Raw genomic sequence first — 16,110 nt, 5'->3', positions numbered from 1 at the left:
AAATAATTTTGGGGAAGGCTTATTTTCAGGGGAGGGCTTATTTTTGGGGGAGGGCTTATTTTCGGGGAAACACGGTAGCTGTTTCCATAGTGTAAGTTGTCCTAGAATGGTGTTTCTGGGTAGAACAAAGTCATTTGTATGATTGTAGAACCAAACGAATATCCTCCTCCTATCAGTCTCCTTTGGATGACTCCTCTTTAGAATTTATACCTAGGAAATTGTAGAAGGCTTCATTTTTGCCTCATTGTTGACTGGTAAGCAGCATATCTGGTTCTGAATGTTGTTTGCCATGGATGCAGAGGGATCATGCAACAGAATGCCTAGGAATTATATGTGAAGAAAAGTAGGTGGATAAACTGGCGTTTCTATGCTAAATCTGAATATGTTTGCTGCATTCACATCATCATCTGTCCCTGAACGTGTAGACCAGGACTGTCAAACTCGCACCCCACAGGCCAGATGTGCTGGCCACGCCCACACCTGGTTTAGCAAAGGGGAAAAAGTCACCATACGTCATGTGATGGCACTGTGATGACGCGACTTTGACAGCCCTGATGTAGATCATATGGTGGCTTAGATGATGGCTTGATTGCTTTGGAAGACTATCACCGGGTTGCAACCTTCCTCTCGTGTCCCCCTCCCCCTCCGACGACCGGGTCTAGAAAGTCTGTATCAAGCGTGGCAACGAAGCCTCTGCAGCTTGTCAGAGTCCTTCGAGGTTTCTCAGGGCAGGCAGGAGTCCAAGTTGTGACTTCAGCAATAGCAGCAAACTAGATGAGACTTTGCTTGACTCAAGGTTGGAATGCCAAAAGCAGGTCCTTTATATAGGCTGTGGGGTGCGGCTCCATGACTCAGCATTTATCCAGGCCTGCCCCTCCCTTCCTTTTGCTGGCATCGCCTCTCAGATCTCCGGAAGCGAGGATCCTCCCACTTTGAATTCTCTTCAGCTGCATCTGCTGTCAATAATTCCAGCACGTGGCTGGCTTCCTGCTCCACACTGTAGGAGTGAGGTTTATCAGGTTTGTTTGTTCATTCCTGACATCCCCTCTGGGCATGGGGCCAGGTCCGGGGGCTGGAGGCATGACAGGCCGTTCATCTTCATTATCAGACTCAGAGTCTGATAACAGGCCCGGGTGTAGACGGGAGGGGCCCGGCTGAGGAGAGGAGGGAGGACGAGTCACAACACTTCCAAAGCTTATTTTAGTTTAGGGTACCGGCAGTATATGAATCTAACCACTGAACATTTGTGTGCATTCAGCTTGTAGAACATAATGTACTAATTCCCAGTAAGATTCCTCCATACCTGACTTGTAATAAACATGTCTTCCCATTCTTAGGGCCATTTGATTAACACAGCAAAAACTGATGTTCAAGAATTCCCTGAGGTATCACCACTTTGGAGAGAGGAGAAATGCTGGGGGGAAAAAATAGTTGAATGAGCAAACACAATCCCAAGGCAGAGAAAGCTGTCATATCTTGTTTTTGCTGTCGTGCTCATGTGCATTGCATGCAGGTTGTGTTCCTTAAGGACAACCGTCGTGCAAGTTCTCCTTCCCCCTGGCCTGTTTTTGCTCCCCAACTTTCCCGCTTGTAGAAAACAAAGCGAAAGGGGGAAAAAAATACTAGGCAGATCTGATAAAGCACAACATGTATAAAATATGAGGATTATTCCAGACTGGAGAAGACAATAGCCTGCAAGCGAGAAAACTTCTCTTTATTTTATGCAATGTGTATTTCATTTTGAAAAGAAGTAGGGTTTGCAATCAAAGCAGAGAGCAGGAAGAATATTTTCCCAATAAGGGAGGGTAGATCTTTCTGTGCACCCAAAAAATGAAGGATAAATTAACTGTCAATATGTTTACCAGAAAGTACGTGATCTGCCTCCAGCAAAACTAATTTTTATTCTCTTCTCTTTTCTTTCTCTCCTGTCTTATTTATGGATCCCGTTGCTATCTTTTTACCCTTTCCAAAACTTTTTCAGTGATTCACAACTTCTTCGGTTGTTGGCCTTTGAATGTTGTCCATGGGTCATTTTCCCTCATTACGTGGCAGAAGGCCTGGCCTCCCACTTTGATGAGGGGGGGGCAGCAGCGAAATATTGTGTGTCTGCTGAATGTGCCAACATGAATGGACCTCTTGGTCAAGATGACTTGAACTCATTTACACATTGCTTCATTTGTAGCTGTTAGCAAACCCACCCTTACAAAATCTGGAATGCATGAAATGCCCTCAAGTGGTTAGCGTCATGTCTCTCCTAACGATTCACAGATGAATCTAACGGCACTCTTACAAACAAAACCCTTCTTATATCAGGAACTACCGTCCAACACAAACAAGATTGCAACATCACAGGAAGGGCTGGTTGTGGTTGTTAAAAGCAAATACATTCAGTAAGGCACGAACGACTTGTACGATAGGACTCTCCTCCATCACATGAATCCAATTCCAGTTCATAAAATCTCTGTTTTATAAAGGTGACTCTTTAAGATGTCAAGATGTTCAGGTGCTTTAAATATAACTGCCCTTCTGGATAAAACTCTCATAAAATGCTCTTCTTTAACTGGTACAAGTATTGTACTGATTGTAATGCTGATTATATTTTCCTACCAGTACTTCCCATTTATGACTGTGGTGCTTTGGTGCCTTAAAATGTCTGCCAGCTGAATTGATTTTTCTGTAAAGTATCATAAGCCCTTTGACATTTTGAGGGCTGTTGGTTTAAATACAGAATGTTTTGATTTAAATTGCCTTCAGCTTCTCCATTCTCTTTGGCTTGTTTTGATGCAGAAGGAAAGTTCACCAAGGTGTATAAATGGAAATGGAAATTGGTTTCCCAGGAATGATTGATGCCAGGTTTCAGATTAGCTCCACATCTTTGACCACTATTGGTCCCAACCAAATGTCCTCTCTTGAGCATTAAGAAAACTACATTTCCACATAAATTTATTTATTTTGGTTTTCCCCCTCAGTATTTATTGTATCGATATTATGTGGTAGCTTTTGGTAAATAAATACTTTTTTTTATCAGTGTAAGAGAATTATTTAACTAGTTTAGGCTTTGTTTAGGCCTAACTGGTTCTAGATCTTATAAGGGTGATACTACAACTTGGCCATAGTTGCAATCCTAAACATAATTACGTCAGGATAAGTTCTGTACTGCAATGGAACTTAATTCTGTGTGGATATAAACAAGTATATATAACCTGAGAGAAGGTTATATATGAGAAGAGCCCATCTGGTGTAGTAATTAAAGTATCAGGCTAGAAACCTGGAGAATGAGTTCTAGTCCTGCCTTAGGTACAAAACCATCTGGGTGACCATGAGCCAGTCACTCACTCTCATCCCTAGGAAGAAGGCAATGACAAACCATTTCCAAAAAACATTACTAAGAAAACTTCAGAGACAAGTTGAGAAGGTCACCAGGTTAACTCTACACTTGAAGTCACTAAAAAAACATTATTTTTTTAAAAAAATATGTTGGACTTTATAGCTGAGGTATGATTATTGATATAGAGGCATTGGCACCCTCCATTTCTCTACACAAGCATTTTTCATGCAAATAATATTTTAAAAGTGGGTTTCTTTCTTTCTTTCTTTCTTTCTTTCTTTCTTTCTTTCTTTCTTTCTTTCTTTCTTTCTTTCTTTCTTTCTTTCTTTCTTTCTTTCTTTCTTTCTTTCTTTCATTCTTTCATTCTATATGATTGCCCATCTAACCATATTGTCAGAGCGTTTGCACCATGACAACTATTAGGAGACAACCCAGGAGCAAAACACAGCACACAGAGACTTAGACATTTAACAGTGGTTTATCTACAAGACATATACAGAAATACACGTTGCAAATAGCTTACAAGCAATCAAACTTCATCTTAACACTACAGGGAGAACTCAGCAATGAATAGGGGACACAAGGAGAGAGAATACGCCCTCTCCTGGCTGAAATTTATAAACACCTCTTAAAGGGGTAGAAAACTTGTGTGGACCCCATCAGTCTTAAAGAGGTTACACCAATGCTAATTCATTCTCATTGCATCAGCCTTACATTTCATCAGCTTTACAGTTGCATTAGCCTTACATTGGTTGGTCAGCTTTAAATCATCATTACCCTGACACATAGTGACTTTGGGACTATATATGCACACAATACACACACACACACACCCCAAACTGGTTTGCCACTAGTTAGCAACTTCATATGCTCCAACTAACAGTTTGAACTCCATGCATGGGAATACATCCAGATCTTCTTTGAAAAATCAGCAGAATTGAAGTCATTCTAATCACACAGGGAATGGCCTTTTTAGGGGCCTTTGTAAAGACAAAATAGTATCTGATCCTAACAGTTTAATACTTTTGGAGTAAATGCCAGCTGTAGCATGCTTTTATTTGCATATTACAACAGAGTTGCTACAAACCTCTTAAAAGTGCAGAAAGTCAGCAATCACAGTTGGTTACTGTAGAGCCTTTTAAATCAATATAATAATAATTCATTTATGCACTATTCCATTTCATACCGCACTATTATAATTCATATACTTGCAATATTAATATTACACATAGATTATTATCTTTAGATCTTGGTGACATAGCAATTTTATAATTCATGTTAGCTTTTAAAATTTAACTTCAGTTAGGAATCTATACTTTTGCCCAGATTATATAAATCTCCACTATATTCACTTTTCTCTTTAAAACGTAAAACTTAGCATCTTAGTTTTAAGACTGTTACACTGTAAGTCTCTTAGAGTGTAACTTCAAATGGAAATAAATAACTCGGTAAACACCTAAATAATGGTATTAAAAATTAATTCGTATGATTGATCTGCATTTTAGTCTTTTTTTGCTATACTTTTGATAATTATTACAGTGGGATGGCTGTAATTGTATTTTTGAATATTATATCTTTGGTCGATGACCAAAACAAAATGACTTGATCCAACAGCAAAGGACACAATAATAATTAAGCTCAAATATCAGAAGGTGTTCAACTCAATTAGTTGAATTTTAGAGCGATAATAAGTTTAAATTAAAAATTTCCAGGAATTGAACAGTGTGCCCAACCTACCAAATACTTAACTCTAAAGGATCTGTTATTAATTTAATGGGGGGGGGGGAAGTTGAATGGGTATTCCTTGTTCTGCTATAGTTTTATCCTTTTCCTTGCTCCTTGAGGGTTTATTTTTCTGTCATGTATTTCTTGAGTTTATCTCTTTCTTTCTCTCTGAATCATACATGCATATCTAAATGTATGTATGTATGTGAAAGGGACACGGTGGCTCAGTGGCTAAGATGCTGAGCTTGTCGATCGAAAGGTCGACAGTTCAGCGGTTCGAATCCCTAGCACTGCGTAATGGGGTGAGCTCCCATTACTAGTTCCAGCTTCTGCCAACCTAGCAGTTCGAAAGCATGTAAAAAATGCAAGTAGAAAAATAGGAACCACCTTTGGTGGGAAGGTAACGCGTTCCGTGCGCCTTTGGCTTTGTTTAGTAATGCCGGCCACATGAACATGGAGATGTCTTCGGACAGCGCTGGCTCTTTGGCTTTGAAACGGAGATGAGCACCGCCCCCTAGAGTCAGGAATGACTAGCACATAGGTGCAAGGAGAACCTTTACCTTTACCTTATATATGTATGTATATACACATACATTCATACATACATACATACATACACACACACACACACACACACACACACACACACTTCCCCTTCATTTTAATATATAAGAGAAAGTTATAATATTTATGTTGTTTTTCTTTATTTGACATAAAGACAGTTTAATTATTTTAATGGTTTGGTTACTTGCAGAATTCTCATCAGTGGCTGCAAAAAGAATAAGATTGCTTCTGTTGAGACAAACATATATATTTGAATGCAAGTGATTTTGAGAATTCAATGATCCTCTAACATCCAGGATATTCTTTTTATAGGTCTCTATCGCAGTGGGTCTCGCGGCTTTTGCCTGTGTTCTCCTGGTGGTCCTATTTATTATGATCAACAAATATGGACGGCGATCAAAGTTTGGAATGAAAGGTACAAATAAATCTCTCTCTCCCCTTCCCTTTCAATGAAGTCCATGCTGGTAGAGGTAGGTGGGAAAGGTAAATTGTGGATTTTCTGGAAGGATTTTGGTCCAGGGATTGCAAATAACTTCATATCGGGAAGACAGCGGTGCGGTGGAAACAGATATACCTTAAAGCTAGTGAAGCCACATCAGGAAGGTCCCAAGTACTGTATGTGCCATATTAGAAAGAATAGAACTCAGAAAAAGTGGGCTCGTCTTAATGGTTCATCCCGGATATCTAGCTTTCTGAAGCCTCATCGGTAAACTGAGAGGTCGTTTTGGGTTTAATTGACCCTGGATGAGGCCTAGCTCGTTTGGACCGTAACTACCATGACTATTATTCAATTGGTGTGAGATCTCTGGCCTCTTACATTGTGTCCCCTAGGATTCTTGGTGGGATGGTAGTTTGACAAGAAGAATGATGAGAAACTAGGGAGGTTGTGAAGAAAGGAAGTGGCAGTCGGGCAGGCCTGAATCAGTAATAAATAAAAATTAATGATTAATGATGGATAATAGTTTGTACATAAAAATGATGTTGGAAAATGGAAATAAAAATTATTTATTAAAAAAAAAAGAATGATGAGAAACTGGCAATATTCAGAAACAAGAGCAAATTATATCAAAGGGAATTAAAACCTGGTGAAGATGCTATATGGAAATAATGCGTCAAATGAGAGTTGATTCTCCTACAGTTTGAATGAGTGATTGTTCCATAATGAAAATAGAATCTAGTATTACCTTTGTTCAAAAAGTATGTAGCCCCAACTATATAACGTCATTCAAACATATAATTTGAAGGGTTATTAAGAAGGTTGTTATAGTGTGTTCCTGAGAAACTGTCTCTCTGAACTTGAACCTTTCAAGTGAGGATATAGTTACATCCTGTAAACTATAGGATTGTAGTTGGTAGGGATCAGATACAATTATGTATATATTCTGCATAATTTTTTCTGGAATTTCTTCCTTGACAATTGATCTTTTTGTGCATTTAAATAAAAGTACCCCCCCCCAAAAAAAAAGCAGAAGAACTTCTGAGCCTTTATGACTGGGACTCATCAGTGCTAATTGTTGGTTTGTTATGTATATCATTCTGGAGTTCAATTTGTAAATATATTAAATCATAATGGATTAACTGACAGAATGGACGTGTCAGTGGCCCCAGTCTCAAATACTAAAAGGAAATGTTAGGGAAGAATAATTCACCATTAATACCGGAAGGAATATGGTTACAGTTCAGAGTCAGTGCTGAATTGAGGGCTAGAGGTTTTAGCCTAGGACGGGGGTCAGCAACCTGTGCTCTGGAGCCACATGTGGCTCTTTCACCCCTCTGCTGCCGCTCCCTGTCACTCAAAAAAATCACTCACAACCGCCAATGTGCGACACTTGCTGGCAGGCAATTTATTGAGCTTTTTGACCCTCGGTAGGCCAACCATGGATAAATCCAAGAAAAGAAAAGTTTCAGAAGAAAACAGAATGCTTAATTCAACTACATATGTTAGTTTTGTTGGCGCTCAAGAAATAGTCAGGCACGGGAAGGGTTTTGTGGCTCCTGGTGTTTTCTTTTCTGTGGGAAACGGGTCCAAATGTCTCTTTGAGTGTTTAAGGTTACAGACCCCTGGACTAGGATTATGTGGCCATCACCAGGAAAAAACTTTTCAGGGGAACGTTTTCTAGACAAAACTCAGATGCCCGGTCAGCTGATATCCCAAGTAACTACTTGTGCACTCCAGAAGCGCACAGTTATGCAGGCCACAATCAAATGGAGAAGCTGCCAGATGGCCATCAGTCTTTATTTTATTTTAAAGAATTTTTTTAAAGAAATTCACAGAGAAAGAGAAAATGCATTGACCCAATTAAGGCTAGCATTGACATCGTTCGAGGCTATATACCCATCCTTTTCTTCCCATGCGTCATCTCTCCCTGCATTTGGGATGTTGAGGTAAAAATAAATAAATAACAACAGAGGTGAAGTTTGTAGGATAGCTTCAAAACACCCCCCCTCTTCATTTCTGGACTTTTCCTTATTTCCATAATGTAGATCCAGAGTGATTCATTTATCTCTAATCCATCTTTGCACAAACTCATCCAGTGGTGGTGTTCACTTACTTTCCCTACCTTCTGGAGGCAAGTTGTTCCACTGGTTAATTGTATCACAGTTGGAAAAGCCCCAAGAAAATTATGTGTCAGATTTCACCCATTTCTCTGACCCATCCATATGTGAGATGCAAACCCAGGAACGTTTTATATACGGACACACACACACACATACTCACTGAATGGCCTTAAAACCAATCTGTTCCTCAGATGAAAATAACTGGGGAAATGGGACCGTAAAATAACTGTATGGAAAAGGGAAAAAGAAGCAAGGGGAGAGAAGAGACAATCAAGGATTGCTTGCGTGATGCCTTACTGGCTGCATTATCATTGGCTCATTTGCTATATGCTTCCATCAGCTTTGATCAGAGCAGCTATATGAATGCGAATGTCAAAAGTACTTGCAAAGACATTCCGCTACAATTTAGAATCAGTTAATAGGCACTTAAAACTAAGTGGTGTCCTATCTGATTATGATTGTGGGGTCCTTAACGCTTCCCCCCCAATAAATATAGAGTAACAGTCCTCCGAGTTGATGGCCCAACGACGGCCATTTTAAGGGGAACAGCTCATGTGATTTATTATTTTTTTAAATTTTATTTGAATTTATATCCCGCCCTTCTCCGAAGACTCAGGGCGGCTTACACTGTGTTAAGCAATAGTCTTCATCCATTTGTATAATTATATACAAAGTCAACTTTTATTGCCCACCATATAAAGGATGGAAGGCTGAGTCAACCTTGGGCCTGGTGGGTCTAGAACTTGCAGTAATTGCAAGCAGCTGTGTTAATGACAGACAGACTTAGTCTGCTGAGCCACCAGAGGCCCTTTTATGTAGGAGATCTATAAACTGCGGCACTCCCAAGGCTTTGGGCAGGGAGGGTGGGGGGGTGGGAGATGGAATAAAAATATATCAGCAGTAGGATTTCCACGGTTTCTGGTCACAGAAGGATATTTTACACTCAATACATTCATATACATAGAGAATATGAAAGAATAAGTGTACTTATTTATATTTTGCATTTTATATTTCTTGTATTTTTTTTTACCTACCCATCCCACTCAGAGATATGCATACAGACAAACACACACACTTACATGGGGGTGGGGAGAAAGTCATACATAAATATAATGAGAAAATACAGAAGATACCTTCTTAATCAACAAAGATGTATTTTATTTATTTATTTATTTATTTATTTATTTATTTATTTATTTTGTCACACAGTATATATAAGCATAAGCATGAAATAACTATACAATATATAGCATATATATATATATATATATATATATATATATATATATATATATATATATATATATATATATATATATATTTGTTTTCTGAGGTTTTCACGGGTGTTTGTATATAGGTCTTTGGTTGTTGGGTTTTCTCCCGTGTAAGATTGGAAGTGTCTTGGCGGCGTTTCGTGAAGTCTCATTCGTCATCTTCAGGCTTCAGCTTGCTTCTGGGAGCAATGCTCCCAGAAGCACAAGCTGAAGCCTGAAGATGACGAATGAGACTTCGTCGAAACGTCGCCAAGACACTTCCAATCTTACACGGGAGAAAACCCGAACAACCAAAGACCTATATATATATATATATATATATATATATATATATATATATATATATATATATGTATGTTTGAGTATGTAATAACTATATTAATTGGATATAACAAAAGGAAACAATAGGACAGGAACGGTAGGCACGCTTGTACTCTTATGCACGCCCCTTACAGACCTCTTAGAAATGGGGTGAGGTCAATAGTAGACAGTTTTTGGTTGAAGCTTTGGGGATTTTGGGAAGAGACCACAGAGTCAGGTAGTGTATTCCAGGCATTAACAACTCTGTTTCTGAAGTCATATTTTCTGCAATCAAGATTGGAACGGTTCACATTAAGCTTAAATCTATTGTGTGCTCGTGTATTGTTTTGGGGATGATTTGGGGACTGGAAGCTAAAGCATGCTATGAACAATTGGGGGAATGAAGTATGTCTAGTTTGATGGAAGAAAAGGACTAGGTGGTGACATGATAGTGGTCTTCTAATATCTGAGGGGCTGTCACAGAAAAGAGGGGGTTGACCTCTTCTCCAAAGCATCTGAGGGCAGGACAAGAAGTAATGGATGGAAACTTATCAAAGAGAGATCCAACCTAGATTAAGGCAAAATTTCCTGTCAGTGAGAACCTTTAGTCAATGGAAGGCCTTGCTTTCCATTGTTTTCACTGAAGGTTTTTAAGATGAGATTAGACAGCCATTTGTCTGGAATGTTATAGTGTCTCCTGCTTGAGCAGGGGGTTGGACTAAAAGACCTCCATGATCTTTTCAACTCTGATATTCTGCACTCTGTAAGAGTGAATTATTCACAACTCTTATAAATTAGCATTTCCCACCTGGAAAAAAAAATTAGGGATGTTGGAGTAGATGGGGTTGGAGTAGAAGACCTCCAAGGTCCTTCCAGCCCTATTAATCTATGATTCTGTGTACTTCTTGATCAAGTACCCAAGTACACGGTGGCACAGTGGTTAGAGTGCAGTACTGCAGGCTACTTCTGCTGACTGACTGCAATTTGGCCATTCAAATTTCACCAGGCTGAAGGTTGATTCAGCCTTCCATCCTTCCGAGGTGGGTAAAATGAGGATCCAACATTGTTGGGGGCGATAGGCTGACTCTGTAAACCGCTTAGAGTGGGCTGTAAAGCACTGTAAAGCAGTATATAAATCTAAGGGCTATTGCTATTTCCTCCTTCCGTGAAGTGTATTCTATATAGTGTGTGCTTGTGGATTGATCATTTGATTATAGGCGCTGAGCCTCGGATTCAGAGATTTTCTAGTCCAATCTGCAGAGACTCTGGCAAGGCAATCAGTGATGCCTGTTGTTTAGTAGGATATTTAGGTTTAATTCTAAATATCCCCGTTCTTATTTCTCTTGGATTGCTAAGGCAAGGCGTGACAATCCGCATTTCCCCGGTCACTTTTACTGGTTCCTGTAATCTGCACTAATCACTACAATTTTACCCCAAATCAATATGCAGTTTGTTACCATTTCGAACCAGGAAACATACAGGAGCTTTAGAAGAGGCTCAATGTGATTTTAAGCTACTTAAAAATGTTTTTTGCTCCCCAAAGCTAGGAAAACACTGAAAAATCCAAGTCCTGTCCTGTTAAGGCTCCATCAATTTTGCAGAAAATCTGAAGGCTAGAGGCAAGGTCTAGAGGAAAGTCATTGAGAGATCCACTGGTTTTAAACCATAATCATCCATTTCGCAGACACAACTTGCTAGAAAATGGTGTAAATCTATCTTTAGACCCAAGCTCAAAATGAAATAAAATGATTAGCATGCACAACACTGTTTTTCTGTTCTTTTCTGTCCCCCCCCCCGCCACTTCATTGTAGCAGTGAGAAGTATATTTTGTCATTAAAACAAAGAATATCTTAGTAGCCTCTCTGCTTCTCCAGGGTTTTTCTTTTTGTAGTTCCTAATGTTATTTGCAGTGACAGTGGCATGCAGTAGGATAACGTCAAACGGATAGAAATTATTTGCTGGATTCTACATTAGCTGTATTTAAATGTTTTCAATCTACCCAAATCTTAAGCCATTTGGAGATTTCTGCCTCTCCGGCAGAAATTTTGTAGGAGAAACAAACTAGAAGCAGAAAGGCTGGAAGGACAGTGGGTTAATGAGGAACATTTTATATTGGCATGGTGAGCTGCGGTGCCACATTCTTAGAATGCAATATTGCAGGCTAACTCTACCCACTGCTAGCAGTTTGATCCTGGACTCAGGATTGACTCAGGATGGACTCAGGATTGACTCAGCCTGTCGTGTCCCACTCCTCCGCTGACGGCCGGGTCAGGGAAATCCAAATCAGGCTTGCCTCTGCAGCTCTGCCCAAAGTCCTAGCAAAGTCCTCAGAGCAGGCAGGAGACCAGAAAGTGACTTCAGCAAGATAAGTTCGACTTTGCCTGACTCAGAGACTGCCAGAAAGCAGATCCTTTATATAGGCCATGGGGTGTGGCTCCATGACTCAGCACTCATTAAGGCCTGCCCCTCCCTTCCTTCTGTTGCCTCCGCCTATCCAGTCTTCTGATGCGAGGGTCACTCCAATCAGCAGCTGTTGGAAATAAACTTTCCTCAGGCTCACATGCTGTGGAGGAGGGGGAGGGGTCTAGCTGCTCCGTTTGCCTGGGCATGGAGCCAGGGCTGGGGCCGGGGGGTGCTCCCTCCTCTGCAGCCTGCTTGGGCATGGAGCCAGGGCTGGGACCGGGAGGTGCCCCCTCCTCTTCAGCTTGTCTGGGCATGGAGCCAGGGCTGGGGCCGGGAGGCATACATTCCTCCGTGTTCGGGAGCAGATAAGAAGGCCCCGGCTGCTTTGAGAGCGGGCAAGACACAACACAGCCTATCATACTTCCAAGGTTGGTAAAAAGAGGACTCAGGCTGTTGGGGGCAATATGCTGACTCTGTAAATGACTTAGAGAGGGTTGTAAAGTATTATGGGAAAGTACATAAGTCTAAGTGCTATTGCTAGTGCAATTAGCATCCTGAAGCCTCACACCTGCATCACCCCAAGTCAGAGATTTCTGCAGCTGTTTGCAGAGCCTGCAGGAAGGGGAAAGAAAGGCTATGCCAAGGTGAAGCAAATCCTTTGGTTATGGCAATTTTGGAAGTGATGGCATCCTTGTGGCTTAATTTTTATCCGGCATCAGCATTTTATTTTTAACTTTTTTTAAACCCTTCATCCCTTAACTTTTCATTTGTCAAAGTATTATGCCATGGAGTTTCTTTCTGGGTACCTAACATAATATCCAAACTTATTTTATTCCTAATTTGCTTTCAAATTTGCCTTCTCAATTCAATGATATCCTGTCCCCAAACATTGCTTTGAATACTAATACTAATACTAATAATTTCAAGCCAACATGGAAAGATAAACCATCTACTATACATGGATAACTTAAAAATGTATGCAAAAAGTCCCACTGAACTTAAATCAATACTCAACACAGTTCAACTGTTCAGCAGCGACATCAAAATGAACTTTGGACTTGAAAAATGTGCTATATTATCCATGCAGCAAGGAAAAATGGGAAAAAAAATAGAAGGAATAGAACTGGGAAATGGAAACATAGTGAAAGCATTAGCAAAGCATGATGGTTACAAATACCTAGGCTTATTGGAAGCAGATAACATCCTGAATGGAAAAATCAAAGAGTCAACACAAAAAGAATACACCAGGAGGGTCCACAAAATATTAAAATCAAAGCTGAATACTGGAAACATAATTAAAGCCATTAATACATGGGCAGTTCCAGCATTACGCTACTCAGTCATGGGAACATAAAGTAAAAAAGGTTATAGAAAATGAGAAGGTGAAGATCTTGTGGGACTTTTGAATACAGATGGATCGTCATTTGGAACACAACATTCCAGATATCACAGTTGTCAAAAACCGAAACGTACAATTTATTGATATCGCGGTACAAGGATATGCCAGCGTTGAAGAAAAAAGAAGTAGAAGAAATCATGAAGTATTACGACCTGGCCATCAAAACCACACAGCTATGGATGAAACATGTAACAGTGATACCCATTGTCATCGGGGCATTTGGTACCATGTCCAAGAATTCTGTAAGATACATCAACAAATTGCAGCTTCCTGCAATAACACCAGCAGAACTGCAAAAAACTGCGCTACTCAGAACATTGTACATCTTAAGAAGGTACTTGGTTGATACCTAGGATGCAGGCAGCAACCCGTATCAACCATCAGAGCCAGTCAATGATATTTGTGATTTATTTTTATATTTTCAACTGACTGAGTTTCATATTTAATGAATAAAAGATGATGATAATAATTAATAATAATAATAATAATAATAATAATAATAATAATAATAATAATAATAATAATAATAATAATAGAAACAACAGCAACAGCAACAACAACAATAATAATACATATTTGCTACTTAACTATGAATTTAGAAAAATTCCGGACCCCAATCTATGAAGAGCTGTCCTTTAATTTCTGGATGAATTTAGCAAGTTGCGTCATTCAGGTAGTCCTTGGCTTACAAACCACCATTGAGACCAGAATTTATGTTGCTAAGCAAAGCAGTTGTTTAATGAGCAGTGCCTGATTTTATGACTTTTTTTGGTTTTCTGAATCTGGTTTTCCCCATTGACTTTGCTTGTCGGAAGTCAGCTGAGAAGGTCATACATAAATGGTGACACTGCAACTATCAAGATACATGCTGGTTGCCAAAGTGCCCGCATGTGATTATGGGACATTGGAGATGCTGTGACAGTCATAAGTGTGAGGACCATAGGTCAGTTTTGTCGGTGCTGTTGTGACTTTGAATGATTGCTGAATGGACAGCTGTAAGTCGAGAACTGGCTGCACTCGCTGACTTTATGCATTACATCATGCAACCAGGAAATCTTCCTTGACCATAAGCAAGAATTAGAAGCCCCTTAGCTTCATTTATGTGTGTATGTATATAGTGAAATATTAGCTATCTATTAAAAATGTTCCGTTACTTTTCTTCACTTACCAGTTTTTGTCTGTCTCAGCACAAGCACTATCTTTTTGGAAAGTGTCATTTAAATCAGGGCATTTGTAAACATCCCCAAATATATGCTAATTTTAAATGCAAAGTTACATACAAAAATGTGTTAAATCTCCTTGTGTTCATAAACTGTGTACACTGAAGAAAATGCATAAATGAAAGCATATTATGGGATTGTTATATCCCCAAGGGTATTTTATAGAGAGATTTATGAATTATGCATAAATACGTATTCATTGAAGAAACATGGCAAAATTGCTGTACTTGAGCATTGTGGATGTTAGATTGTATATACTTATACTACATTATCTTCAGGAGCTCAAGGGCAACCTATATAGCATTCCCTATTTTCTTTTCCATGTTCCCATACGTTGGCTCAAGAGAGAACTACTCAAAGTAAAGTCAGCTTCTGAGACTGAGACTAAATATGAATTTGGCTCTCCAGTCCAAATCCAACCCATTAATCTAGTTGTTAAGGCACCAGACTAGAAATTGGGAGACTGTGAATTCTAGTCCTGCCTTGGCCATGAAAGCCAGCTGGGCACCTTGACCTGGTCACTCTCTCTCAACCCATCTCACAAAATGATGGTTGTGGGGATAATAGGAAGACAAAGCGTGTTAGATATGTCCACTGTCTTGAGTTATTTATAAAAATAATAAAGGTACGACACAAATAAATACAGAAGTAATCCCCACCTAGCACTACCTATCATTGATTGATTAGTAGCGAGATCATTGCCCAAATCGTTTTGTATTCTTTCGCATGCTTCTCTTTTCTATTTAGTAAAGTGAAGTTAGGCATATGAGCAGAGAAATGGAAAAAATTAATGCAGTGGATATTATTTATATATTTTTAGGCATTTCTTCTTGAAAAGAGCTAGTCTGGTGTAGTGATTAAGGCATTGGGCTGGAAACTAGAAGGCTGTGAGTGTAAGTCCTTGGTGCTCTCTGAGCTCAGTTGGTTTGTAGACATTTCAGTACCCAACTAGGTAACATCATCAATACTAGTAGGGAGTGGGGTTTCATTTCTGTTTATGTAAAAGTGGCTTACTCCAGCAGTGTTGGTAGGAGCGTTCTTGGTAGTTCCTTGATTAGGCTGTTGTTTACTGTTTGATTGGTTGTCTGAGTTGGTAGCTCTTTGATTGGAGTGTTGTTTAATTTTGGAAATATTTTGGTAAAGATTAGAATTTTGAGTTGCAATCTTGGGCCAGTCCCTTTCTCTCAGCCCTGGGAAGGAGGCAATGGCAAAAATCACTTCTGCAAAACCTTGCCAAGAAAGCTGTAGGAAATTGTCTAGGCAGTCAACAAGAGTCACAAATGACTTGAAGGCACTGGTGAAATCCAATTTTTTTTACTACCAGTTCTGTGGGCGTGG

At 39.6% G+C, this 16,110-nt stretch overlaps 1 protein-coding gene across 2 annotated transcripts in view; it reads left to right on the top strand.

Annotated features, from left to right (window-relative positions):
- The window catches only part of NTRK3 (neurotrophic receptor tyrosine kinase 3), a 517,214-nt gene that overhangs the window by 227,289 nt on the left and 273,815 nt on the right, over nucleotides 1-16,110 (top strand). For both annotated transcript variants that reach the window (XM_058156317.1, XM_058156318.1), the window contains exon 11: nucleotides 5,930-6,032. In XM_058156317.1, the coding sequence (XP_058012300.1) occupies nucleotides 5,930-6,032 (103 nt within the window). The remainder of the gene's footprint in view (nucleotides 1-5,929; nucleotides 6,033-16,110) is intronic.

The sequence above is a fragment of the Ahaetulla prasina genome, chromosome 13, assembly GCF_028640845.1.
Source record: "Ahaetulla prasina isolate Xishuangbanna chromosome 13, ASM2864084v1, whole genome shotgun sequence".
NCBI classification, from domain to species: Eukaryota; Metazoa; Chordata; class Lepidosauria; order Squamata; family Colubridae; genus Ahaetulla; species Ahaetulla prasina.
Note: the sequence above shows the minus strand (reverse complement) of the source record. Positions and strands in the feature narration are given on the sequence as shown.